The sequence below is a fragment of the Myodes glareolus genome, chromosome 4, assembly GCF_982192425.1.
Source record: "Myodes glareolus chromosome 4, mMyoGla1.1, whole genome shotgun sequence".
Taxonomy (NCBI): domain Eukaryota; kingdom Metazoa; phylum Chordata; class Mammalia; order Rodentia; family Cricetidae; genus Myodes; species Myodes glareolus.
Genome location: NC_142029.1, coordinates 105,016,635 through 105,044,282, shown reverse-complemented (window position 1 = coordinate 105,044,282; position 27,648 = coordinate 105,016,635). Strand labels below are relative to the sequence as shown.

General features: G+C 50.2%; 1 protein-coding gene across 5 annotated transcripts; it reads right to left on the bottom strand.

The window, feature by feature from the left end:
- Tyk2 (tyrosine kinase 2) lies at positions 1-25,991 on the bottom strand. 5 transcript variants are annotated; one of them, XM_087905817.1, is made up of 24 exons: positions 25,972-25,991; positions 19,754-19,967; positions 17,783-17,906; positions 17,491-17,617; positions 16,999-17,162; positions 14,406-14,784; positions 13,214-13,414; positions 12,973-13,130; positions 10,000-10,108; positions 9,702-9,897; positions 9,509-9,612; positions 9,244-9,420; positions 9,062-9,149; positions 8,012-8,139; positions 6,123-6,258; positions 5,885-6,039; positions 5,359-5,509; positions 5,051-5,148; positions 4,443-4,635; positions 4,023-4,141; positions 3,304-3,476; positions 2,934-3,051; positions 1,164-1,274; positions 1-1,089 (listed from the first exon to the last, which is right to left on the bottom strand). In XM_087905817.1, exons 2-24 carry the CDS (start codon positions 19,959-19,961, stop codon positions 955-957), a joined length of 3,552 nt encoding a protein of 1,183 aa, XP_087761943.1. In that variant the 5' UTR covers positions 19,962-19,967; positions 25,972-25,991; the 3' UTR covers positions 1-954. The 5 variants fall into 5 exon arrangements, 4 of the variants coding, with proteins under 4 accessions (XP_087761943.1, XP_087761942.1, XP_087761941.1 ...); XM_087905816.1 differs by lacking the exon at positions 25,972-25,991 and adding an exon at positions 24,924-25,041 and having other exon boundaries at positions 19,754-19,964; XM_087905815.1 differs by lacking the exon at positions 25,972-25,991 and adding an exon at positions 24,924-25,035.
- Between the last annotated feature and the right edge of the window lie 1,657 nt (positions 25,992-27,648).

Below are 27,648 nucleotides of genomic sequence, written 5' to 3'. Positions count from 1 at the left end.
TAGTAATAAACATTTATTAAACACTTATCTGTGTCTCACTCCTAAGCAGGAGAGAGTGTGTGTTTAAGCACAACCTTCAGTGCTCTTTACCAGTCCTATGAGGTAGAAAGGCTGACCATCCCCATAGTTGAGACATGAGGCCCAGAGATCAAGATATTTACCTGAGGTCACACAGGACCTACGTGTGTGACAAATGGCCCTCCTGTGAGTGTGTGGGCAAATGCATATGCAGGTGTGTGTGGCCATGTGTTTGTGCAGAGGTCAGAGGACAACTCTGGGTACTCTTCCTGAGGCACTGTGACTCTCACTGGCCTGAGTGTCCCTGAATGGACTAAGCTGCTGGCCAGGGAGCCCCAGGGAGCTTCTGTCTCTTCCTCCCCAGCACTGGAACAAGCTGGGGACTGACTCACATCATCAGGCTTGCAAAGCAAGTACTTCTGTAAGTGCTTCACTGACTGAGCAATCGCCCCACCCTCCAGCAAGCAGTTATCAGTGCCTTCTGTATATAGGGAACTGATCTAGCTAGTGGCTTAGTTGCTAGGGAAGGAACCCAAGTCTTCCCCACTGCTAAGCACGAGCATTACCAGTCACACCCCAGCTTGGCTGGTGGTTGAGGGGTGAGCAGAAGGGTCCAGCTTCTTCTGAATTCTCATGATATCTGCACACCAGCCGTGCCACCTTGCTGAATATGGACCCCAAAGCCCTTGGGCGTCCAACAAAGCAGTTTCCTCCCAGCTAGTAAAGACGATGGGTGTCCACTGTGAAACGCTGGACAGACCCAAATGAAAGACTCGAGGATCCACTTAGCCCTTTTGCACATCCAGGGTCCGTTCAGGTTCATGGTCAAAGAAGGAAAAGTTGTCAGTTCACTGATAGGGGTTTCCGGGCAAGAGTAAGGTGTAGAGCACATAGTGGCTTCTCCGCGGGGCCCATCTATCCCGACACCCTTGACCGTCAGCACACACTGAACACTGAAGGCACCTGGCCTTGGTACTTCTCCTGGGCTGTCTTGAGGATAGGCACAAGGTTCTGGAACGTGGGCCGGAAGGAGGCCTCTGACTCCCAGCAGTTCTTCATGAGGAGATAGATCTGGGGGAGAAACGGGGTTGTGGGACCCTTCACCATGTCGTGAGGGTGAGAGGGGCTGCCATACGAGGCCTCACCTCACACGGACACCTGTCAGGCCGAGGCAGCCGCTCTCCTCGCTCCAGCAGCTCGGTGAGCCTCAGCACGGTCATCTGGCCCTGGGTGACGCCGATGAGTTCGGTGAATTTCTGTGGCACAATTGACAGCAACTATTGCACAAGCCACAAACCCATGTCCTGTGTCCCAGGCATGTGTGTGCCTGTGCATGTACGTGGAGTGTGCACAGGCAAGGGGAGGCTGGAGGGCAACAAAGACGTCCCATTCCATCCCTCTATGTCTTAGTCCTTTGAGACAGGGTCTTCCACTGAATCTGATGTTAGTCTGGTGGCCAGCAAGCCCAAGAACTCTGTGTCTACCTCCCAGGGTTCTGGGGTTCTATGCTGCATACTCATACAGCCATGCCCTGATCCCCATTTCATGTTGGCATGTGTGTGGGCACATGTGTGGAGGGTATGGAGACAGGAGGTTGAAGTCAGGAATCATTGTGACAGCTCACCTTTCCACCTTATCCACTGAGGCTCCCTGGTATGACTAGTCTGGCTAGGCAGCCTGCCCTAGGGACCCCATCTTTGCCTTCCCAGGCTGGATTTAAAGCCGGCTACCACATCCACCTGACATTCAAGTGAGTTCTGGGGATCCAAACTTCTGTCCTCATGCCTACGAGACAAGTGCTAAACTACTGAGCCTCGTTCCCTGCTCCCATACTCTTTTTTTTTTTTTCCCCGAGACAGGGTTTCTCTGTAGTTTTGGAGCCTGTCCTGGAACCAGCTCACTGTTAAGAGTACTTGTTTCTCTCGCAGAGAACTCACATGCCAGTTCACACAGGCTGAAGCTGAAGCTCTAGATGATCTGATGTCCTCTTCTGGCCTCCCTAGCACTGCATACCTTAAACTTCTCCAAGACACAGGCTTCCCTTCTTCCCTTGCCTGTAGAACCCTGGCATTTTGGTCATGTGCTCTTGGCTCTTTCAGTGGCTTCTTCTTCTTCTTCTTCTTCTTCTTCTTCTTCTTCTTCTTCTTCTTCTTCTTCTTTTTTTTTTTCTGAGATAGGGTTTCTCTGGCCTGACTTTGGAGCCTGTCCTGGAACTAGCTCTTGTAGACCAGGCTGTCCTCGAACTCACAGAGATCCACCTGCCTCTGCCTCCCGAGTACTGGAATTAAAAGCTTCTTGGGACCATCTCTCAGTTCCCTCTTCTCTTTGCCTTGCCCCACGGCCCAGTTCAGTATACTGGTCATGTCTAGTCCTCTGCCTCCTTCCCGTGCTCTGGACTCTTCCATACGTGCCCTCATGTTTACAATGAAAAACCTCCCCTGTGCCAGGTGGTAGGGGTCCAGCCTGGTCTACAGAGCTAGTTCCGGGACAGGCACCAAAGCTACAGAGAAACCTTATCTGAAAACAACAACAACAAACAACAAAACAAAACAAAACAAAACAAAAAAACCCAAAAAAACACTTCCCCTTAACCACGCTAACCACTCCTTGGCGAGGCTATGCCCTCATTTCACATATCTGGTACTGAAAACCCCACTTTACACAACCTCCACGTGTGTACTGTGGCATGTGAGAACACACAACAACACACCATGAAAAAGAGTCATTCAGACAAACTCCACAGAAACAAAACAGCTCCCCACACTGCCAGGCAATACCTTCACACATCAGGCAAGGCTAGACTGAACAAGGCTAGTGAAGAGCCTGCCTGTGTTGAGGGACTGAACTTTAAATGCCTGCTTTTCTAGAAAAGGCCCCAGGAAACACAAGGGTAGAGTGTGGTAGCTGTTGCTCACCGTGGGGGGGCTCTGCCTAGAATCACAATAGGTCAACAGCTCGTACAGGGTCACCCCGAAGGACCAGACATCTGACGCATAGTAAAATTTGCACTCCTTCAGACATTCCGGGGCATACCTGGAGACAGAGGAGGCTCAGGACTGGCTGGCTGGACCTGCAGTTCACATCCAGTCAGAGGGCCCCTGAGAATCTAGTTGGGACCTCACCCTGCAGGGAACAGCCTGAACGGTTTCAGACTTACTAACCCAAGCCAAACAGCACTGCAGGGCTTTAGTTCTGCCCCTTCCGTGCCTAGGCCCCGCCCACTCCCTCTGCATCCCAGAGTTTCCTCCCCCCCCCCCCCCCCAGACTGTATCCACTCCTGATCACCAGAACACCGGGCTGTCCCCGTCCTCGCGAACGCGATAGTACTCATGGCCTTCAGGCACTGCCTTGGCTAAGCCAAAGTCTCCAATCTTGACCAGCCGGTCGTTGTCCAGAAGCACATTGCGCGCGGCTAGGTCTCGGTGAATGTAGTGTTGCCCGTGCAGGTAGGCCATGCCCTGGGGTGGGGCAGGGTGAGTCAGGCTCAGCTTCGGCCTGAGCAAGCAAAAGAAGGAGCCAGAGCAAGGCTTGGGGCCAGGCCAGAAAAGCTAGAGAGGAGGGTGTTGTAAGGGGCGGGGTCAGGCAAAGGTGGGTGAGTTTAGGAGTGGGCAAATCTCTACAAGGTTAGGAGTGGGGCTTTGGGGACAAGTTAGGCTGGGGACAGCTAAGAAGATGTGGGGCTCAGTGGGTGGGGCCAAGCAGAGCTGGACGGGTCTAGGAATATTCAAACCTCTACAGGGTTTGGGATGGGGCTTGCAGATACTACTAGGCCAGGAAGGTAGGCTAAATTGGGGGAGGGGGTTAGTGGGAAGAGCCAAAAGGTGGGTGGATTCATAAGGAAACTAGTGATTAGGGGTGAGGCTTATGGGGGTATGGCCAGGTAACCTGGACACAAAGTGAAAGGAGTCTAGCCCAAGGGCAAGAGCATGGACAGGGATAGACCCCTTCAGGACCAACAGAAGCAGGGGCGGTCCGCTCTTGAACGAGGGGCGGGGCCATCCCACCTCACAGATCTGCTGGGCGAACAACAGGAGTTGTGCCAGCCCAACGCTGTGCCTTGGCAGGTAGTCCCGAAGGCTGCCCAGGGGGACGTATTCCATGACCAGCTGTACAGACTTCTCTCCTGTCAGGAGCAGACCAGAGGGGCCGGACGTTGACAGAGGGTTGGAATCCCAGTATCCTGGAGCTCTGAGCACTACACAGATCTGCCCGGGGGAGGGGGGGAGAGGACCAAGACCCGTGTGCCCGGTGTACACTAGGGCAGGTCCATGGATGAGAGGGACCCATGTAGAACCCTGTTCCTGTGCTAGGAAGGGGGGGGGGGCTCCTACTCATCCTGGCCCCGGTAGGCAACACCCTCAACTAAGAAGGCAACTGAGCCAGGATGGTTAGGCCCTGAACCCACACACCATGGCCTAGCACACCTTGGTCCTCACAGCAGCCTTTGTACTTGACAATATGTTCGTGGTACAGGGTCCGCAGGATTTCAATCTCCCGCTGCCAGCCTGAGCGGAGCTGGGGACCACATCCCTCCTTAAGAGCTTTCACAGCCACCATCTCGCCAGTGCCGTCATTGGTTGGATCATAGCAGTACAGGCTGACCTTGCCAAAGTGACCCTGGCAGAAGTGGGCAGGATAGTCAGAACCAGGCGGTAGAGCTTGCTAGACCCAATGAACTCCCTTCTCTCAAAACTGAGGAGTCTCCCCATCTCCCTCTCTCAAAACTATACCTTCTGTTTGTTTGTTTGAGAGAATCACACTATGGAGCACAGGCTGGCTTGGAATTTGATACACAGACCATGTTGGCCTCAGACCCAGCGCTCCACCCACCTCTGCCCCGACAGTGAGTGGTGAAGGCCTGCCTACCATGACTGGCCCTCAAAACTGTTCTTAGAAACTGTTCTTAAACAAGACTTCCTTCAGATGCATCCCAGCCCTCCCCCTTCTTCCAGCTCTCCAAACCCCACCCCGACATCGCTAACCTATGCCCCAGCCACCCACTCCTACCCCAGCTCCCCAGCCTAGCTCTCACCTCACCCAAATCCCGGATCTTTTTCAAATAACGTTTGTGGAAAACCGTGGGGTCTGATGCTGCTAAGTCTGAGTTCACAGCCGAGATACCCACTAGATCTGGAAAAGCCAAGGCCTTCAGTTAGACCCTGGTCTTTCACAAACAGTATCACAAGACTGGTCCCTGGTCCCCAGCACCCCTCTCGCTTGGTCACCTTTAGGTGAATCACAACCCACCATGCACCGTGCCCCAGTGCAGACTTTGGATGGGCAGTGCCTGCACTGGCAGGAACCCCAGCTGCGCACCCAACCCCCAGGGCCCTGGCTCACTCTGTGGCTGCAGCCTAGTGAGGTCCCGCAAAACGGTTCGGAATGACGGCCGCTGTGCTGGTTCGTAGGTCAGGCACTGGCGGGTGAGTGTGGCCAGCTCCGGGCATGAGGGCTCGGGCAGCTGGTGCTGCTTTGTGTAGAACCGTTCTTTCTATGGGGTGATAGCCCAGACAGTGAGCCTCCCATTCTACCCACACCTTCCCCATTTTACAGAGAAGGCAGCTGGAGCCGTAATCTCTACAGGAATCAGGGCCAAGTCCGGCTGGCTCTGCAAAGCTGGAGCAGGTCCGCCAGGCCATCCCTAGCTCCCTGCTTCCATCTCTCAATCTTTCCTCCCTGCCCTCAGCTCAGCTCCTTTAATGCCCCCAGGCCTCTGCAAAAGCTGTGTTTGGATCAAGGTTGCACTTCCTAGCCCTGCTCATGAGCAAAAGTCTACATTTAATGAAACATTCTCTAGGAAACCTTTTCAGCCACTTAGATGAACCAGAGAACCCTTCAGGAGTCCACAGAAATCCTTAGGACGTACCTCGGAGGGGCGACGACCCTGCAGGGGTGCATCCCCGTCAAAGCAGATTTCAAGAAGGGTGGCACCAAAACCCCACATGTCCGTGGCAGTACCCAAGCTACTGGCCTCTCCAGACAGGCACTCAGGAGCTGTCCAGGGGATGCGTTCCACCCGCTCTGGGGAGCACAGGTTACAGATCAGTGAGGGCAGAAAGAGCAGGGGAAGGCCTCCCTATACCCAGGCCCACTCCAGAACTCACCCTCCCTGGAGAGGGCACCTTGGCCCACACCAGGATCACTTAACTTGATGAAGGGGCTGGTATCCTCCTCTAGCCCCAGCCGTGCCAGCAGGACATTCCGACCACATACATTCCCGTGAACCAGATTCTTGTCCTCCTGGGTGGCAAAGGAGGAAAAAGTGCGTGACTCCTAGGGGTGGGTCCAGATTCCACCCACCACCCTATCCATAAGGCTTGTCCCCACAGGGATAGTTGTGTGAAAATAACAATTGTCAAACTATTGGGATAACAATATAATGTTATCAGTACCAGGTAACACTGGGAGCTGAGTGGGTGTCCAAGGTTCTTGGCCAGGAACAAAAAGCTAGAAAGACCCCACTGTAAGTCTCCAAACACCCCTGTCCCAGGGCCTTTGCACAGACTCTTTCCACACACACACACACCCGAAAATGATCTTCCCAAGACTCCCTGGCAGCAACTTTCCTCTCCTGTCAGGTGAGGCCAGCTCAGTCCATCTCTTTCCAATTCTGCTTCAGTCCCAAGTGCTAACTGTGCCTCATCTCCACATCAGCTCTTCTGGCCCTCAATTCTGTCTGCATTGTGTGTGTGTGTTGTGCTCTTGGGGGAGTATGCCTGTGGAGGTCAGAGATGGATGCTAGGTGGTGTCCTCGCCTTATTCTCGGAGACAGCTTCTCTCACCGAGTCTGGTGCTTCCTGATTGGGTAAGCCAGCCAGGCAGTGAGATCCAGGAACCCTCCTGTCTTTGCCTCCCTGGTGCGAGGGTTACAGACATCTGACTTTTTATGTGGGGATATGAATTCAAGTCCTCATGGCTGTACAGCAAGCATTCCTCACTATCTCCCCAGATTCCCCTGCTCAGTTCACACTGCTTCCTAACATTATTTTGTTACTGCTCTAAGTACAGTTAGCCCTCTCTCAACACAGGACATCTTCAGACAGAGCCAAGATAAAAACTGAAGTTAGGTGTCAAGGCATGGTAATGTAAGCCTTTCATCTCAAGAAGCAGAGGCAGGAGGATCAGGGGTTCAAAGCCAGTCTGGGTTACATAATGCATCTGGGACCAGCCTGGGCTACATGAGAAGACTTGGCAGCATGTGCTTGTTTGTAACCCTGGTGCTGGGGAGGTGAGACAGGCACACGCTGGGTTCCACAGGCTAGTTAGTTTAGCTGTATAGGAGAGTTCTGGGTTTGGTGAGTCCCTGCCTCAAGAAATAAAGAGAACATTTTATTCTCCTTAATAAGGAGAATAATAATAATTCTCCTTAAATAAGGAAGACATCTCGGTTCTCGCCTAGGCACGCACACACACACCAAAAAATGTACTGCTTAGCAGAGGATGGCCCTGACTCTAGATCCTTTCACTGCCACCTTCCCAGTGCAACACTGCAAGCACATATCACACCCTTTTTAGACAGAGCTAGGCCAGGGATCCAGGGCTTTGTCTGAGTTAGGCAAGTGCTCTACCAACTGAGCTACAGCCCCAGCCCCTTTTCCAATGCTTGCAACAGGGTGTTGTGTAGCCCAGGTTAGCCTCAAACTCACTATATAGCTTAAAATAACTGAACTTCAGATTCTCCTGCCTCAGTTCCTACACACAATGATGGCATGTCTGTGTTGCCATGCCTGGCTTCACTGTACCCCATTTTCTTTCTCCCTTCTTTCTTTCTTTCTTTCCTTCCTTCCTTCCTTTCTTCTTTCTTTCTTTTACTTTACTTTTTTTTTTTGGACACAGGGTTTCTCTGTGTAGTTTTGGAGCCTGTCCTGGAACTCACTCTGTAGACCAGGCTGGCCTCAAACTCACAGAGATCCGCCTGCCTCTGCCTCCTGAGTGCTGGGATTAAAGGCATGCGCCACCACCACCTGGTTTGTACCCACTCAGGTCCACATACCAGGTAGCTGAGGGCACTGGCCAGCTGCTGAGCCACAATCATCTTCCAGGTCATAGGCACTTGGCCCCTGTGTCGCCGTAACCACACATCCAGGGGACCGTGTTCTACAAACTCTGTCACAATGATATCTGCAAAGATACAGTTGCTAGAGGGGCAGTCATCTGCCTCTTCCTCCAGAGACCAGGATAGATGGTAGGGATGGGCTGAGTTTGCATTGTGGGTGGGGACTTTAAGAGCAGAGAAGAGGGCCAGGCAGAGGTGGAATGGGGAATCTAGACACAGAATAAGCATCCAAGCAGAGGACAAGACGGAGTGCAGGAAGTAGAGAGGAAGTGGGAGGGTGATGGGCTGGGTGTGCAGCAGGAGGCCAGGCACAGGCTGGAAAGCAGAGTCAGGAACACACATGGGAGCACTGCAGGGTCACAACTGGGGTCAGTCTGTACAAGAAGCTCAGAGGGACAGGCAGGGAAGGAACAGAGGTGTCTAAGCAGGGTGGAAACACAGGGTGACTGAGATCACAACAGGTCTGGGATCTGCCTGGGGCCACTGTGCTGAAGGGCTCAGAGTATGGCAAAAGGAATTATGGGATGACTCCGACAGAGCCAGACTTCATGATCTGGGTCAAGGAGACTGGGCAGAGCAGGGACAGAAAGGGGGAGGCTCAGAGTACAGTACAGCATTCAGAGGCCGCTCATCTGTGTGGTGAGGAGTGGGCACGCTGAAGATCAAGGCCTGATCTCAGACTACAGGAGACAGTGGCAGTCAGATGGTTTCGGGGTAGCTCAGAGCCAGAGCCCCTGCCTGGAATCCCCCAGTGAGGATCTGGAGGTGTGGCTCAACGATAGAGCCCCTGCTTGGAATGCCATATAGTGAGGAGCTAGGGGGCACTGCTTAGAGGTAGAGTGTTTACCCCACATGCCACATGGTGACAGCCTGGGTTCCATCTCCAGTACCACCAAAAAAAAAAAAAAAAAAAAAAAAGATTGGCGAGTCAGGATAGGGTACAAAGGGGTGGAATTCAAACCCAGTTGGGTATTGGGGTGAACTCACTCTCTGAGCCACGCACGCAGACACCATGCAGGAAAGCCAGGTGCATGTGTGACACTTGGCTCATGAGGCTGGCTGTTTCATAGAAGGCCTGTGGGGACAGGGCAGGTCAGGCTCCTGCAAACCCACCCCATCCCTCCCAGTCGTCCTCTCCAGACACCCCAGGGCCAGCCTTGTATAATTACCAAGGCGATGTCATGGTGACTGGGGTCCAGGACTTTAAGCACCACTCGGAGCTGCTGCCCACTGCCCCCGCCAGGCTCAGGAGGACATCCACTGTCTGTTTTGCCTTCGTCAGGGCCTCCCACTCTTAGAAGGCCCTCATAAACATTGGTCCTCGTGCCTTGACCCAAGTGGGACAGCTGCAAGAGGAGCTACTGAATATAGCAGTGCTGGCTGCCGCTCTGCCCCGCTCCGCCCTCTTCTCATGCCTGGCCACAGAATACCCACCTGCGTGATTTCATCCTGGTGAACTCTGTGGAAGCTGAGCTGGCTGAGGTTAAGAGGCCGGGTGTGGGCACTGGACCCCCGCATGATCAAGAGGTTGGAGATTTCTAGGCACAGGAGCAGACACTGCCCTCGTGGGCTGGCTTCAGGGCACACGGTGACATCCCTACCTGGTGCCTCTGGGTGTCCTACTCACCTCCTGGCCGGGGCAGGCAGCAGTGGTGCAAAGGGAAACTGTCGTCCCCAGCCCGCAACGAGCAGCCCTGCAAGGCGACTCGAAGGTCCCCCACACTGTCGAAGGTGCGGCCCCAGCCATCTAGCACAAAGGCTCCAGGTTGCTGGGTGATGGGGAACTTTCGGAGGCGCAGGCCCTTGGGGCCACTGTTGGGAGCCTGGGAAGGTGGAAAGGAGATGTGAACAGGGGTCGGGCGGGGCTTAGATCCCGCCTATGAAAGGTGCACCTCTCTAGCCCTCCTCCCTGGCTCCACACCCACTGAGTCTCGATGGGCCACAGTGAGGATCAGGCGGTGGAGGTGGCTGGTGCTCCACTGGATCAGGTAGAGGCCATCCTCCGGCCACAGCTTGGCTTGCACAAATGGATCCCTGGAAGAGGAAGAGGACAGGGGAACGCCATCAGCCTCCTGTAGTGACTGTGGGGCCCATGCTAGGCAATGAACACAGGAGACCTGCTCAGAGACACAAACATCAGCCAGACACAAGTCAGAGAAAGGAGATGTGGCAGTACATACCTGTAACGCCAGCTCTCAGGAGGCTGAGGTCACATGATCACTGAAAGCTCAAGTTTAGTGTGGGCTACATAATACGACTATGTCTCAAGAAAAAGTGGAGGGAATGGAGACTTTAGAAGATCAGGGCTCATGCCGGGTGGTGGTGGTGCACGCCTTTAATCCCAGCACTAGGGCGGCAGAGGCAGGCGGATCTCTGAGTTTGAGGCCAGCCTAGTCTACAAGAGCTAGTTCCAGGACAGACACCAAAACCACAGAGAAACCCTGTCTCGAAAAACCAAACCAAACCAAACCAAACCAAACCAAACCAACCAACAAACAAACAAAAAAAAAACAGGGCTCAGATCCCTGCACCTGTAATCCCCAGCTCAGTTAGTCCAGCCAGTCAGCAAACTCCAGTCTCAGTGAGAGACCCGCCTCAAAAACTAAAGTGGCGGGGTTCTAGAGATGGCTCAGTGGTAGCAGGGCTTGCTGTTCCTGTAGGGACCAGAGGTTCACTGAGCACCCAACCTCACACCTGTGACTCCAGCTCCAGAGAATCCCATGGGCACCCACATACATGTGGCATATACTCAGATACACATATATAAATATGAAGAATAAAAAGAAACCAATGGAGAGCGACGGAGGAAGATACCCAAGGCCACCTTGGCTGCCTTGCACACACACAAGCATATAAAACCTTCAGGGAGCCTGGAAATGGATAAAGGCACTTGAAGCTGGATGACCTGAGTTCAATATCCAGAACCCACGTGGTAGAAGCAGAGAAACTGACTCCTGCAGGCTGCCCCCTGACCTCCCCATATACACTATGACCTGTCTCCCTGCACATAAATAAATGTATAAAAAAATCTCAGAACTGCTGACAATAGGTAAATACATACATGTATACATACATAGAACCACTGACACATATACATGTAAGAATAGTCACCTGTGTCTAACATCAAACACAGCCACTGGCAAAGTGACAGATGCTGAGACAAGAAAACAGCTGTCTGATGTTACATGGGTCACACCCAGACATGGCCACAACAGGACAGAGTCACTTCCAGTAAAGAGATAGTCATTTGGCCCCAGAACACAGATCATGGATGCAGTTCATCATCATGAGTCACAGGGCCATGTGGGTACACCACTTCCATGTGTTCTGTCCTCTCTGAGGCTCATGTCAGATCATATACCCAATGATGACATGTAAGACATGATGGGCTGCAGAGACGGCTCAGAGGTACTAGCTGCTCTTCCAGAGGACCCAGGTTCAATTCTCAGCACCCAGAAGGGGGCTCTTACCTGTTCTGTAACTCCCAGCCATTGTGGGCACCAGATATATATGTTGTGTAGACATATGCAGGCAGAAAAACAAACACACACAAAAAACATACATAGAAAATTAAATTACAAAAAAAAACCTTTAAAAAAAGGTAAACATGAACCAGGTGTGGCAACACAATCTCTAGGCAGGGAGTTCAAGGTCACCCTCATAGAATTCAAGCCTAGTCTGGGCTAACTGAAACCCTGTCTCAAAAACAAATCAAGAGGTCAGGGAGACGGATGACTCCCAATCTCATGACCTGAATTTTTTCCCCACCTGGTTGTCCGGTGACCACCGCTCACATGCTGGGAGTACTGGTGCACGCCATCACACCATCACACCTAGTTCAAGCACTGCTGGGGGCTGAACCAAGGGCTTCATCCACTAGCAAGTACTACAGCTTGCTAAAGCTGAGTTATAGCCAGAGATTAGACTTTTTACTGTGTCTGTGCATGTGAGAGTATGGGTGTGCATGCCACTGTGCGCATGTCAGAGGTATCAACAGTACTGGCCTTCTGTCCTGTTAGAGGCATGAGCTTCCAGAGAGTCCATTTCTACCTACCATGGCACTGTAGGAATGCTGGGACTCCACACACAAGCTGCTGAGCCATGTGTCTTCTAGGGCCAGATCCTCACAGTAGAAGGCAGGCACTCTGCTTCTATCTGCTAAGTCATTTTCCAAGTCCCCTAGACAGTTTTCCTACAACTTAATTCTGAAGGCTGGAGAGACGACTCAGATGTTAAAGGAGCTTACTGCTCTTCAAAAGGATGCAAGTTCAGTTCCCAGCACCCACACTGGGTGGCTCACCACAACCATCTGTAATATCAGCCCCAAGAGAATCTGAGGCTCCTGGCCTCTATGGGCACCTACACTCAAGTATGCAGACATACCACACATAATTTAAAATAATAAAAATAAATATTTAAATTTAATTTTGAGCTGGGCAGTGGTGTCATACGCCTTTAATTCCAGCATTCGGGAGGCAAAGGCAGGCAGCTGTCTGTGAGTTCAAGACCAGCTTTGGTCTGCAGAGTGAGTTCCAGGACAGTCATGGCTACACAGAGAAACCCTGCCTCGAAAAACAAACAAAAAACACAATTTAACTTTGAGATAGGGTCTCACTATGTAGCCCAAGCTGACCTGCTTGGATTAGGCTGTGCGCCACCACAGCTGACCTCTTTTCTTCTTAAGTGTCCAGACTAAGACATTTTATTATAGTAATAAAAAAATAAACTAGTAGAAGGGCCTTGACATCTCAGAGGTGACAACAGCAACAACAAAAACGGGGACTGAAAGGAGTCACACAGAGGCCAGTTAGACGGACACGGTGGCCCGGATGTGGCGGCAGCTCCTCGAACACACACTAGGTAGACCATGGACACAGCCTCTGGCCACCATCACTCACATCAGGGGCCCATGGATGCCGTTCTGGATGCTCGTCAACAGCCGCGGGGGTGCCACCTCATGGCACAGGTAGTGGCTAGAGTCAGCAGTCAAGCGGAAATAGCCATCCACCAGGGCCACAAAGGACAGGGCTTCAGCCCGGGAACGGAGGCACAGCAACTGTGGGCCAGGGGCACATGGTCAGGGAGCTTGGCAGGACAGGCCCAAGCCACCTCCACCAGCCTGCTGCCCAGGGGCCCCACCAAGCACTTGTTGTCCTGAAGGTGGATGCGCACATGACAGTCCTTCAGCACCACGTGGGAGATGTCCTGGAAGTCACAGAAGTAGGTCCAGGATGGCTCCCCAGGACTCTTTGCCAGCTGCTCCTCAACCTCAGGGGCCTTGGCTTTCTTCCCAGATCGGTTGCCTTGGGCATTCCCTCTGCTGTTACCTCTCGCAGATTCCTAAAAACCACGCCAAGGAGCCGGGGGTGGAGGTGGGGTGAGGCAGGGAACAGAGAAGGGCAGGGATAGTTTATAGCTTACTGTACAGTTTATTGGTGTTTTGTCTGCATGTGTGTCTGATCTTGGAGTTACAGACAGTTGTGAGCTGCCATGTGTGTGCCAGGAATTGAGCCCAGTTCCTCTGGAAGAGCAGTCAGTGCTCTTAACCACTGAGTCATCTCTCCAGCCCTGGCAAGATTAGTTTAATTTCCCCTCAAAGGACAGAAGGAAGCTGGCTCAAGCTCCTAACTCTTAAAGTCAGAAAGTTGCAGGAAAATCAACATGACTTCAAGTCCAGCCTGGGCTACACAGCTGAGTTCTGGGTCAGCTGGAATTACAGTACATAAGACACTAACTCGAGGGGGCTGGAGAGGTGTCTCAGCGGTTAAGAGCATTGCCTGCTTTTCCTGAGGTCCTGAGTTCAATTCCCAGCAACCACATGGTGGCTCACAACCATCTGTAATGAGATCTGGTGTCCTCTTCAGGCCTGCACGTAGACAGAATATTGTATACATGATAAATAAATAAATATTTTTTAAAAAAGACACTAACTCGAAAAATAAAAACAAGCTGAGCAGTGGTGGCGCACGCCTCTACTCCCAGCACTCAGAAGTCAGAGGCAGGTGGATCTCTATGAGTTCGAAGCCAGCCTAGTCTACAGAATGAGTTCCAGGACATCCAGGACTACACAGAGAACCCTCTTCCAAAAAAACAAAACAAAACAAAAATAAATAAAAATACACTCTCAAGGGTCAGGAAGATGGCTCAGCGGGCAAGAGTGCTTGCCTCTAAACCTGATGACCAGAGTTTAATTCCCAGAGAGAAAGCCACTTCCCCAAGAGAGCACCTGACCTCCATGTGCACACCCTGCCCGTGCCGTGCCTCCACAGTCAGACGAGGACAGGGCTCACTTGAGCTACCTACCCTGAGGAGCCCACAGCTGAGTGCTCACCTGAGTGCTCACCTGGATCTGCAGTGGGCGCCACTGGATACCTCCGGTGCCTGTCACCAGTACCTCGTGGGTGGGAAGCCTGGTGGCCAGCTCTGGGCCTGGGTCCCCAGTAGTCTGCCCACTGTTCTGGATGTAGCAGGGGTCCCTCTCAGGCTGGTCCAGCACCTCCAGATGACACACCGGAATGTGCTCTGAGCCAAATCGAGGAGCCAGCCGCTCCAGGGTGGCCAAGTACTTAACCATCACAACCTGCTGGGAGAGGTGGCCAGGCCGAAAGGCCCGCAGGAATCGCCTGAAGACTCTGCGGAGACGCAGGCGCGTGAGCGCATTGTGCTGACGGATGTGCTGGCGGAAGGAACGAGGGATGCAGTTCTTAAAGCTGCAAAGAGGACACAGGGGACACATCAGAGCCTGGGTATCCAGAAAGGCTGGGTGACATGGGGTTAGTGGCTGAACCTCTCTGCTGCCTAATGTAGACAGTAGTTCTATGTCATGAACGCAGAAATAAAGAACCCAATCCCAGCACTATACAGTGAAATTCTGTCTCAACAGTTTTTATTTTTATTCCTCGTGTGTGTGTGTGTCCCCACAATAGTCGGAAGAGGGTGTCAGATTCCTTGGAACTGGAGAGTGGGTGTGAGGCACCATGTGGGTGCTGGAATCTGAACTCAGGTCCCCTCCTGGAGCAGCCAGGAACACTCAGCCATCTTTCCAGCCCCTTACCTTACCTTTTATATTATAGAATATAGCCCAGGCTGGCTTGGAACTCACTATAGCCCAGGTTGACCTCAAACTTGAAGTAATCTTCCTGGTTCTATCTCCAGAGTCCAAGAATAATATGCATACTACCATATCTGTCCCTATTTTTAAATCTATTTATTTGTATTTTATGTGCATTGGTGTTTTGCCTGTGTGAGGGCACTGGAACCCCTGGAACAGGAGTTACAGACAGTTGTGAGCTGCATGTGGGTGCTGGGAATTGAACCCAGGTCCTCTGGAAGAGCAGCCAGTGCTCCTAACTGCTGAGCCACCTCTCTAGCCCCTGACCCTACTTGTTTGTCTTGTGATTCTTCTGTCTCAGCGCACTGCTGACTATGACTACACATCTGTACCACATGTCTGGCCAGAGACAGGGCCTTCTGAGCTTCCAGAAGTCTATATCCTGTACCCACAGGGAACCCCACTTCTAACTTTTATAGGGTTCTTTCTTTTCTTTTTGAGACAGGGTCTCTATGTAGCCCTGGTTGTTCTAGAACTCATTATATACAGTAGGCTGCCTCAAATGCACAGAGGGGGGCTGGAGAGATGGCTCAGAGGTTAAGGGCAGTGACTGCTCTTCCAGAGGTCCTGAGTTCAAGTCCTAGCAACCACATGGTGACTCACAACCATCTATGAGATCTGGTGCCCTCTTCTGACCTGGAGGTGTACATGCAGACAGAATACTGTATACATAATAAATAAAATCTTTTTAAAAATCTCTCTACTTAAAAAAAAAATACACAGAGGTCCTCCTGCCTCTGCCTCCAGAGGACTGGGATTAAATGTGTGTTCCACTATACTCAGCTTGAAGTAATGTCTAAAAAACAGAGTAGGCCGGGTAGTGGTGGTATACTCCTTTAATCCCAGTATTCAGGAAGCAGAAGTAGGAGGATCTCTGAGTTTGAGGCCAGCCTGGTCTACACAGAGCAAGTTACAGGACAGCTAGCGATACACAGAGAAACCCTGTCTCAAAAAAACTAACAATAACAATAAAAAAAAAGTAAATAGCCAAGCAGTGGTAGTACATGAAGGCAGAAACAGGCAGGTCTCTGAGTTCAAGGTCAGCCCAGTCTATAGAGTGAGTTTCAGGACAACCAGGGCTACATAGAGAAACCCTGTCTCAGAAAAAAAGAAAAAAAAAAGAAAGAAAAATGAAAAACAAAGTAAATAAACAAGCAACATAAATAATTAATGTATACTCTTGAAATCCACTCAATTCCTACTCAATTCTTCTACATTTCATGTTTGTATTTCTTTTTTTTTTTAAGACTGTATTATTTGCCAGGTGGTGGTGGTGCACACCTTTAATCCCAGCACTCAGGAGGCAGAGGCAGGCAGATCTCTGTGAGTTCGAGACCAGCCTGGTCTACAGAACGAGTTCCAGGACAGCTCCAAAGCTACAGAAAAACCCTATCTCAATAAAAAAAAGACTATATAATTTTTTATGTGCCTGTGCATGTGTGTGCCTGTACATGTGTGTGCCTGTGCATGTGTGTGCCAGCGACAGCCAAAAGAGGGTTTGGGGTCCCTTGGGGCTGGAGTTATAGACCGTCGTGGGTCACCAAGTAAAAGTGCTGGCAATCGAACTCAGGTCCTCTGCAGAGTCAGGTCTGCTGAGTCAGTGTTTGCATTTCCTTTAGTATCCAGTCTGCTTTATCAGATGTGAGCTCCCAGAGGTGGCACTGTGTTCCCAACACTCAGAGCTAGTGTGAGTCCACAGCTGGCAATCAGTGTTTGCTGGATAAACCAAGGCAACATGAAAGGTCCACCCTGGTGCCCTGGGTGTGGGGAGCTCCAGCCACTTACTCCTAATTGACACTCCATTTCCACTCACCTGATTTCTCTGGCCATCTCCTCCAGGGGGACACCACGGCAGAGAGCAAGGTGGCAGAGGTGCAGAAAGGCCATGCCCAAGCTCTCATTCTTAAAGTGATGGATCTCTTCCTCACTAGACAGGTCCCGCAGGGACACCACATCATTCATGAACTCATGTTTTCCCTGAGGGGTAGAGGGACGCATAGGAAAGGGGAGGGAAGGTGTTTGCTTTATTGCCAACAAACTCTAACTCCCTGCTTCTAGCACCTTGAGGGGGAGGGAGAGACAAGTATTTTCCTAGAAAGAGCAAATGCACATCACAGAAACACCATATGCACCACCTCCTCATGATTTTGAGACCATGTCAGACATTACTAATCAAACGGAGCACTCATTTACTCCAACTTCTTTTGGTAAAGACAGCTAAAAGATTCCAGCTAGTATGAGCTGAATCATATTAGCTGCGGTGGAGTGGGAAGTGAAAGGGAGTCCTCTCCATCCCTGCTCATACCTGCTCAAAGAGGTATTCAAATGAGGCAGAGTCCAAGAGCTGCACACCCTGCTCTGACCCCGGGGAACCACATCGGTAAACAGCTGGCTCCTGGGGACTCATGCCGTGCCAGTTCCGGAAGTAAAACCTGCAAGAAGGGAAAGGAGTAGCAGAGCCAGGGAGGAGGCTGGATGGGTAATTAATGTTGTGTGTCATCCGAGAGACTGTAGCATGGTGGACATCCCCAACTTCCCTCTACACCTGTGCTGTGGCGCTCCTGAGCACACACACCTTCCAATAGACCTTCACTTACCTCATTCGGAAATACAGCCTTAGGCTCACATCTCGGGATGTGTCTAGGATGTGGTTTGGTGGCAGCCAAACCTTGGCCTGTGCATCATAGAGGGCAAAGAGATTCAAGCAGGGTGGAGTGATGCCTGGAAGATGGGAGGGATGAAGTCAGAAGCCTCATCAGCTGCAGACTTTAGCTCTGAGGATGCTGCAACCCACTAACTCCTGTCACACACTCTTCCCACGCCTCTCCTGTCTATGACTTATCAAATACTGATAGACACACAAGGCAGTTCAGAATTTTCACCATGTCAATGCTTCCCAGAACTACATTTCCCAGATTCCTTTGCAGCTAAGATAGGAACACTGAACTAAGTGGCATGTGATTCCAGAACTCTGGAGGCTAAGGCAGAACAAAAGTCATTATCTGCTACATATAAGTTGGAGGTCAGCCTGAACTACATGAGACCCTGTCTCAAAAACATGACAAAACAGGCTGAGCATGGTGGCACATCCCAGCACTCGGAAGGCAGAGGCAGGTGGATCTCTGTGAGTTCCAGGTCAGCCTGGTCTACAGAGTGAGTTTCAGGACAGCCAGGGCTCCACAGAGAGACCCTGTCTCAGCATACACTCAACATACAAACAAAAAACAACAAGAACAAAGGTTTCAGCCTGTCAGATAAATACAAATTGCTCTCCAAAGTTACTACAAAAAACTTCACTACAGGTTTGATAAGATGCCTGTCCTGGAACTCGCTCTTGTAGACCAGGCTGGTCTCGAACTCACAGAGATCCACCTGTCTCTGCCTCCCAAGTGCTGGGATTAAAGAAATCTGCCACCACCGCCCAGCTGTGAAGCAGCTTTCTAACATGCAACTGCTTTACTCTCTGCCTCAACCCTTCCATGACTCCCTAATTACTGCCCACTGAGAAATCCCAATCCCTTCAGTACTGAGTCTATGACGGATTGAGCCTGGCTCAGTGGCGCTGGGGATGGAAGCTAGGGTTCTGTGTGTGCTGGGTGAGTGCCAACTTCAGCCCTAAGCTTCAACTTTTACTTCCTTTTCCCAGTTCTTAGAGCCGCACCCCAGTCAGCCTGAAGGTCTTTTGGTTCCTCAAACAGGGCGGTACCCTGGACCTGTGCGGAGGCCATTTTCTCCATAGAGTTCAGGTCCCATTGGTCACACCAACACAACAGAAAGTTGGGTAGTGAGAGATGTGGCAGTCAGATTGCCAGCACACTCCCTGTGACGGTCTGAACATGTCCTAACATTCACAAACTGGAATCTTAATCAACAAAGCATGTGTTAATGGAATTCAGGGCAGAACTTTGGACGCGTGACTAGGTCTAAATGAGGCTGGGGGTGGGACCTAATGACAGCTTTAGTGCCTTTATTTGGCAGATACAGAGGATAGAAATTAGAACTTTGCACAAACTGGGCAGGTTCCACTGAGCCACACCCTAACGCCTCACTGGGGGATTCTGGGAAGGGGCTAAACACTGGGTCACATGCCAGCCCCTCACTGAAGGCTTGTTTTTTAAGAAAGATTTATTTATTTTTATATGCATTGGTGTTTTGCCTTGTATGTCTATGTGAGGGTGCCAGATCCCCTGGAACTGGGGTTACGGACAGTTGTGAGCTTCCATGTGGGTGCTGGGAATTGAACCCGGGTTCTCTGGGAGAGCAGCCAGTGCTCTTCACCACAGAGATGAGCATTTCTAGGCAAGAGCTGTACCACTGAGCCTCAGACATATTTTGAGACAGGGTCTTCTTGTGTAGTTAGTTTGGCCTGGAACTTGTGATCCTCCTGCCTCAGCTTCCCAAGCCTGGGATCACAGATACTCCTGGCTCAGCAATGTTTTCCTTCCCTGCCCCTCTAGAATAAGAGCCCCCCACTGGCCCCAACTTAAGCTGGCACCCAGACTCACTCTTCTTTGTCCAATGAGAGTGAAACACATCACCAGCTGCCCCACCCCAGGCTCCAAACTCACCGACTTTGTGTGCAATGTGGATGCAGACGTCCTCGGCAGTCAGAGACGGCTGGCTGAAGGTGACCCAGTGCTCTCCGCCCTCTGGCCCAGGCCAGTGCAGCAGCACCATCAAGCTTTCTGTGGGTACCAGGGGCTGAGCTTCCGTGCCATCTGCCTTGCTGTCTTCCGACATGGCTCTCCGCCCACACAGAGGCATATCTGCCACCATTCACTGCTGGTTAAGGACAGGCCATTAGATTCGGGCCACAACTCCTCAGCCTCCCACACACCCAGGCTGAAGTCCAAAGGAAAGAGTGGGGGTCTTGCCTTCCCTCAGCCTCAATACATACAGTTGTTTACAGGCAGGAATGCTGATTGACTTGAGACTGCCATTTTTAACGGTAGCAAAGCCATCTTACAGTTTTGTTTCATTCTGTGTATTTAGACAGTCTCAAGTAGTCCAGGTTCACCTCCAATTCAATACTGTACTTTTAGTTAAAGATTTGTGCGTGTGTTTGGGGTGCCCACGGGTGTGGGTGCCCAGAGAGACATCTTCTCCCATTGAACTGGAGTTCCAGGCAGCCATGAGCCACTCGATGTGGGTGCTGGGAACCAAACTCCAGTTTAGCCTCTGAATCTAACCATATAACTAGGCCCCATTTGTGTTCTTTTTTAAACAATTCTCGGGAGGCAGAGGCAGGCAGATCTGAGTCCAAGATCTACAGGGTGAGTGCCAGGACAGCCAGGTCTACACAGAGAAGCCCTGTCCCAAAACAAACAAACAAAAAGCAATTCTCAGGCAACTCAGGTTGGCCTCAAACTCACTAAGTAGACCAGGATGCTCTTGAAGTCTGATCCTAATATTTGAATCTCAAAAGCTGGGATTACAGGTGTGCAACAGCTTCTTTGTCTTTTTAATGTCCCTTTTTAAAAATTAATTAATTTTTGAGGCAGGGTTACACTGTGTAGCCACTGGTGGTGGCCTGGGACTCACTATGTCCAACAGGCTGGCCTTGAACTCATCGAGTTCTGCTTACTTCTGCCTCCAGGGTCTGGCCTGTGTGTCAGCCCAGAATATTGGAGCATGCCTTGAATCTCAGCAGTTAGGAAGCAGAGGCAGACAGATCTCTGTGAGCTCGAGGCCAGCCTGGGCTACAGAGATAGTTCCAGGACAATCAGGGCTACACAGAGAAGTCCTGTCTCTAAAAACCAAAAATGAATAAACAAATAACAACAAAATAAAAACACATGTTACCTACCACCCAGGAAGTATTTGTTTTGAAACAAGAGCTCATTATGCTTTTTCCAGACTGCTTTTCAATCCCTACATTCAAGTAATCCACCTGCCTCAGCCTTCCAAGTAACCAGGACTACAGATGCACAGAGTGCCAGCAGACCGACCCCTCCTGTCTTGTGCTTGGGAGGGCAGAGGTTCACAAGGTTTGCCTACAGCTGCTGGGGCCTCTTCCTCCAAAGCCTCCTGACTGCTAGAACTGCAAACACACGCCACCACAGTCCACTTGCTCCTTCAGTAATCTTACAGCAGTGTGAACAGCCACTCTGAGGTGCACGAGGGGAACATTTGCCTGCTACCCCAGTACTTCAGAGGGATCAAAGTTATGCTGATATACCTAAGGTGGTGGAGGCCAGCCAGGGATACATAAGATTCTGTCTTCACATAAATAGATAGGGGCCTGGGAGATGGATCGGTGGGCAGAGGCACCTGCTGCCAAGTCTGGTGACCTAAGCTGCATCCTTGGCCCCACATGATGGAAGGAGACAAGTGACTTCTAAAATTGTCCTCTGGGCTACAATAGTGCTATACATACCCTTATAAAAACAGCCTAACAGGGCTGGAGAGATGGCTCAGTGCTTAAGAGCACTGGCTGCTCTTCCAGAGAACCCAGATTCAATTTGCAGCGCCCACGTGACAGCTTATAACAGTCAGCAACTCTAGTTCCAGGGGATCTGACACCTTTACACAAATATACACGGAGGCAAAACACCAATGCACATAAAATAAGCATTAAGAACACAAAAACACCGTAAGAATACTAAATAAAAATAAAATAGGGGTGGTGCTGGTGCATGCCTTAATTGGAGCACTTGGGAGGCAGAGACAGTTGGTTCTCTGTGAGTTTAAGGCCACCCTGGTCTATAGTGTGAGTTCCAGAATAGGCTCCAAAGCTACAGAGAAACCCTGTCTCGAAAAAAAAAAAAAAACCAAAAAGACAAAAACTCAAAACAAAATAAACAAACAAACTAAAAAAAAAAGCCATTTTGCCAGGTGGTGGTGTACACCTTTAATCCCAGCACTCGGGAGGCAGAGGCAGGCAGATCTCTGTGAGTTTTAGACCAGCCTGGTCTACAGAGCTAGTTCCAGGACAGGCTCCAAAAGCTACACAGAGAAACCTTGTCTCGAAAAATCAAAAATAAATAAACAATTAAAAAAAATGAAATCAGACAGTGGTGTCGCATGTCTTTAATCCCAGCATTTGGGAGGCAGAGGCAGGCCGATCTCTGTGAGTCTGAGGTCAGCTTGGTCTACAGAGTGAGTTCCAGGACAGCCAGGGCTACAATGAGAAACCCTGTCTCGAAAAAACAAAACGAAAAAAGTAATAATAATAAAATAAATTTAAGCCAAGCACATTAGTGCATGCCTTTAGCCCCAGAACTCTGTGAGTTTGAAGCCAGCTTGATCTAAGTAGTTCCAAGCTAGTAAGATGCTGTCTCAATCAATTAGTCAATCAACCAATCAATGAGTTTCTGCTCTGAACAAAATTCCTAGAAGGTAGGCAGGCTTGACACAACAAACCTAGGGGTGTGTCTTAGAACTTTCATATGACATCAGGCAATGCACTTAACCTCTCTGTACTCTATTTCCCTGTGTGAAGCAGAGACGCTGAGACCGTTGCTATAAAAAAGATGTTCCAGGGGCTGGAGAGATGGCTCAGAGGTTAAGAGCACTGGCTATTCTTCCAGAGGTCCTGAGTTCAATTCCCAGCAACCACATGGTGGCTCACAGCCATCTGTGATGAGATCTGGTGCCCTCTTCTGGCCTGCAGACATACATGGAGGCAGAATGTTGTATATATAATAAAGAAATAAATCTTTTTTTTTTTTTTAAAAAAAAAAAGATGTTCCAACCTGGTTCTGCGTGGTACTGGGCCAACAGGAACCTGAACTAGGCAGGAAAAACAACCTCCACCAAATATGACCCAAAGAGACTCCACTGAGGTGGAGGAGCGGCCAACAGGGGCAGAGCAGCAGGTGTCCTCCATGCACTACCCTCCAGCTTCATCCCCAACACATCAGAAAAGCAGTACTGAACCACAGGGCCAGGGAGATGACTCAGCTGGAAAACCTGGCTCCAACCCTTCAACTCACAGTGTGGAAGAAGAGCACCAACTGCTCTGAGCTGTCCTCTGACCTCCCTTGGGCTCTATGGCATGCATGCACACACAAACACAATTAAAGACATGTGACTTAGCCAAATCCAAACAAGCTTCACCATCATGACTTTTCTTTCCATGCCCGAGATCCACCCCAATCGGTGACCAGGGCTGTTCTCACTCCCCATGGGGGGATGCTCACCTGCGTCGCCACATTTCAGGGACAAGGTTCCACAATTAAAAAGAATTCCGTGAGCATGGTGCATTTGTGTGTATGTATAGGCATATATGTACATGGTATATGTGTGTGCATGGTATGCATGTTGTATGCATATGTGTGCAGGCATATGTGTATCTGACATAAACATGTATGTACATGAAGCAGAAGTGTGCACTAATAGTGTATGGGTATATTAAGGTATATGACTGTGTGTGTATGTGCATGGTATATGTATGTGTGTTATGGTGTTATGGATGTGTGCATAGTGTATGCAGGCATATATGTGCATGGTATATGCACGTGAGTGCACCTAAGTGTGAAAGTCTTCTCCCTGTATGCACACATGGAGGCCAGAGTGTACACCAGGTCCTTCCTCTATTACTTTCCACCTTAGTTTTTAAAATGCGTGTGAACGTTTTGCATGTATGCCTGTGCTCTACCTCATATGTGCCTGGTGCTGATGGAGGCCAGAAGAGGGTATCGGATCCCCTGGAACTGGAGTTATACATAAGATTGTGAGCTGCCATGTGGGGTGCTGGGAACCAAGTTTGAGTCTTCCGAAAGATCAGCCAATGTTCTTAACCTTGAACCATCTCTCCTGCCCCCTCACCTTATTTTCTGAGACAGGGTCACTGTTTTGGAAGGCCCTAAGACCTTCTTGTTTCTATCCCCTAGTGTTGGGGTGACATGTGATGGTTGCCACGCTTCCATTTTATGTAAGTTCTGGGAGTCAAACTCGGATCCTTCTGCTTGCAGGCACTTTACCAACTGAGGGAATATTCATTCTTCCTTGATTTTATATTGGTCTGTGTAGCCCAGGCTATCTTGGAACTCACCCTGTAGCTCACACTGTCCTCCAGATCATGGTGATCCTTCTGCCTCAGTCTTCTAAGTACAGGGATAATGCACTATACTCATCATTTTATTATATATATATGTACATATACACATGTGTACATTTTTTTGAGGCAGCATTTTACTATATAGCCTAGAGCTCACAGAAATCCCCTTCTTTGCCTCCCGAGTGCTGAGAACGCAGGCATACATATGTAACATACATATGTAAGCACACCCAGCCTTGAGTCCACAAGCCTTAATGATTTATGTTACTGTGAGAGCCCTAAAAGTCAGATCTGCCGGTACTTGTCTCCTCTCCGGGCCAGTTTCCTCACGCGGTAAGAGAGTAACCAGTGGCTACTTCAAAGGCTCAGTGGAAAGTGTCTGACAAACAGTAAACGTTTAATAGATGTTACCACAATCTATTCACGTTCAAAACGCCATCCTGGGGACATGGGGCCTTTGGGAGAACTCGCTTCCTCCTTCCCGGTTCCCAAAGATCCCGGCCCAGCTTTGAAGACGAATATGGGGTCTGTACTTGCAGAAGCTTCATCTGTTCCCACCCATCGCCCGAAAACCTGCCGAAAATTTGGCTCAGGCAATAACTGCACTGTGCACTCTTCAGGAAACCGACAAGTACGGAGACAGCGGGTGCTCCTGGTCCAACTCCGGGGAAGTGCTAGTGCTGGCAAGTCCCCCGCCTCCTCCCCGCCTTCATCCCAGGGCGCCCCTCCGCACTCACCCTTTGCAGGGTACTCAGGCTTGGACCCTGGACCCCGCCCCACTGCCGCGGGGAGCAGCTGCAAATCCACAAACGACGCGCCGCGGGCCATTGGCCGCCTGAATTGCGCATGTCCTTTGGCCGCAGTCCGTCCCACTAGGCCTATGATCCTACGTTCCTATTGGTCATCGTACTAGAATGGCCTCGCTCTGAATGGTCGTGGTTGAGGAACGTCCTAGCCGTGATTTGTTGGAGCGGCAAGCGGAAACGCTAAGGCCTCTACGATTGGATGTGCGAGATGAGGGCGGAAGCGCAGAGCAGGACTGCAGGGTCGGGCGGAAGAGTGAGGTCTGTGGGCGAAGGGCCTGGAACCGGCATTGCTTAAGTTCCTGCAGGCACACACCTGGACTCGGAGGCAGCCGTCACCCAGACTTGAAGCTCCCGGTCTCCTGTTGCCCAAGTACCCTCCTGCCTCACAAGCCTTCCTTGAACAATATTTGGTGAAAAGACTCAGGCTGCGGCTCAGCTGGTAGCGTTTGCTACCATGCACGAAATTCCGGGCTCCATCCCCGCACCATCCTAACTGTGACACATGCCTGCAGTCTCATTTGAGTGGCAGAGCAAGGATCAGAAATCCGAGATCATGGTGGGTGGGTAGGTCGAGAATAATTTAGGCAGTAGGAGACCCAGTTTTTGTTTTGTCGAGAAGTGGTTTCTCTGTGTAGCCCTGGCGGTCCTTGAACTCTGATTTACCTGGCTCTGCCTCTGGAACGCCTGGATTAAGAGCCTGCGCCGCCACCACCCAGCCAGAGGCACAGCTTTACAAAACAGTGAGAAAAAGTTACTCCTCAATACTCTTCTCCATGAGACGCCACTTTGATGTTGGTCCTGTCCTTGGTCTGTCCAGCCCCATATTAGTCAAGAAACCTATTAAATCATATCCCAACCCTAGATCTCTGACCAAGTCTCCTCACTTCTGACTTGTGCCTTTGTTCTTCCCTCTAGGAAGGTCTGGCTCAGCACTAAGAGCACTTGCCGCTTTTCCAGGTGACCCAGGTTCAGTACTCACCACTTACATAGCAGCTCACAACCATCCATAACTCCAGTTCCAGTGGATCGATACCCTCTTCTGACTTCCGCAGGCACCAAGCACAAACGTCGCACACAGATATATATGCAGACAAAACACACACAACATTTATTTACAAAAACAACACCAAAAACTGGCACGGAAGCACATGCCTTTTATCCTAGCACTTGGGAAGCAGAAATAGGTGGATCTCTGAATTCATTGCCAACTTGAGCTACCCAATGAGACGCTGTCTCAAAATAGAGAGACCTCTCTGGTCGATATTGGAAACCGACTTTCTTCCTTCATTCCTTCCTTCGTTCCTTTCTTCCTCCCTCCCTCCCTCCCTCTCTCTTGGTAGCTCAGAAGATAAAGGAATTTGCTGCCAAGCCTGAAGACCTGAATTAAAACCCCACATTCCACATGGGGGAAGGAGAGAACTGACTAACTCTCGCAAGTTGTGATCTGACACCACATTCAGGCTTCACATAAACACATACACACATATTGTGCACACACACAATGTATGTAAATAAGTAATATCCAGGAAGCGACATGAGACTTTTTTTTTTTCAAATGTCTATGACTACTTTTATCTGCATGTATGTAAATGCACTGTGTGACCTCAGAGGCTAGAAGTAGACTTCTGATCCTCTGGAACTGGAGTAACAGACAATTGTGACCCACTGTTTTAGGGTTTCTATTGCTGTGAAGAGACACCATGGGCACAGCAACTCTTATAAAGTAAAAAATTTAATTGGGGTGGCTTACAGTTTCAGGGGTTTAGTCCATTATTGTCATGGTGGGACATGGTGGTGTGCAGGTAGACATGGTGCTGGAGAAGGAGGTGAGAGTTCTATATCTTGATCAGTAGGCAACAGGAAGTGAACTGTGTCCCATGCAGGGCATAGCTTGAGCATATAAGACTTCAAAGCCTACCCCTGTGGTGTCACACTTCCTCCAACAAGGCCACACCTATTCCAACAAGGCCACACCTTGGGCATTCAAACACATGAGTCTATGGGGGTCATGCCCATTCAAACCACTACAACCACCATGTAGTTGCTGAGAATCTAACCCTGGTCCTCTTTGAGAGCAGCCAGTGCTGTTAATTGCTGGGCCATCCCTACAGCCTACTTCTTTTTGTTTTTGTCTTTTTGAGACAAGATTGTTCTGTATAGTCCTGGCTGTCCTGGAACTCACTCTGTAGATCAGGCTGACCTCAAACTCAGTGATCCACCTACCTCTGTCTCCCAAGTGCCTTTAATAGGTGTGTGTTACCACCACCTGGCTGAGATGTTTTTCTTAAAATAAACTTAATATAAAAATAAAATCCAAGACCAGTGGTCGTGTTGCACCAATGTATAGAGTGTCGGTCCAATCTATACATTTTGAACAGAAGAAAAAATGTTCAATCTTTTTAACCCAAATCCATAGCTTTTGCTCTTATTCAAAGGCATGATTCTACTCCAGCTGTTTTAGAGACACTCGCTGACTGCTTTTTCTATAATATGGATTTCAATGTACATTACAAGCTTCAGAGAGACAAGAAAGTCTTAAGACTTGGGTCCAGGGCTGGAGAGTTGTCTTAGCAGTTAAGAGCACTGACTGCTCTTACAGAGGACCCAGGTTCAGTTCCCAGCACCCACATGGCAGCTCACAACTGTCTGTAACTCT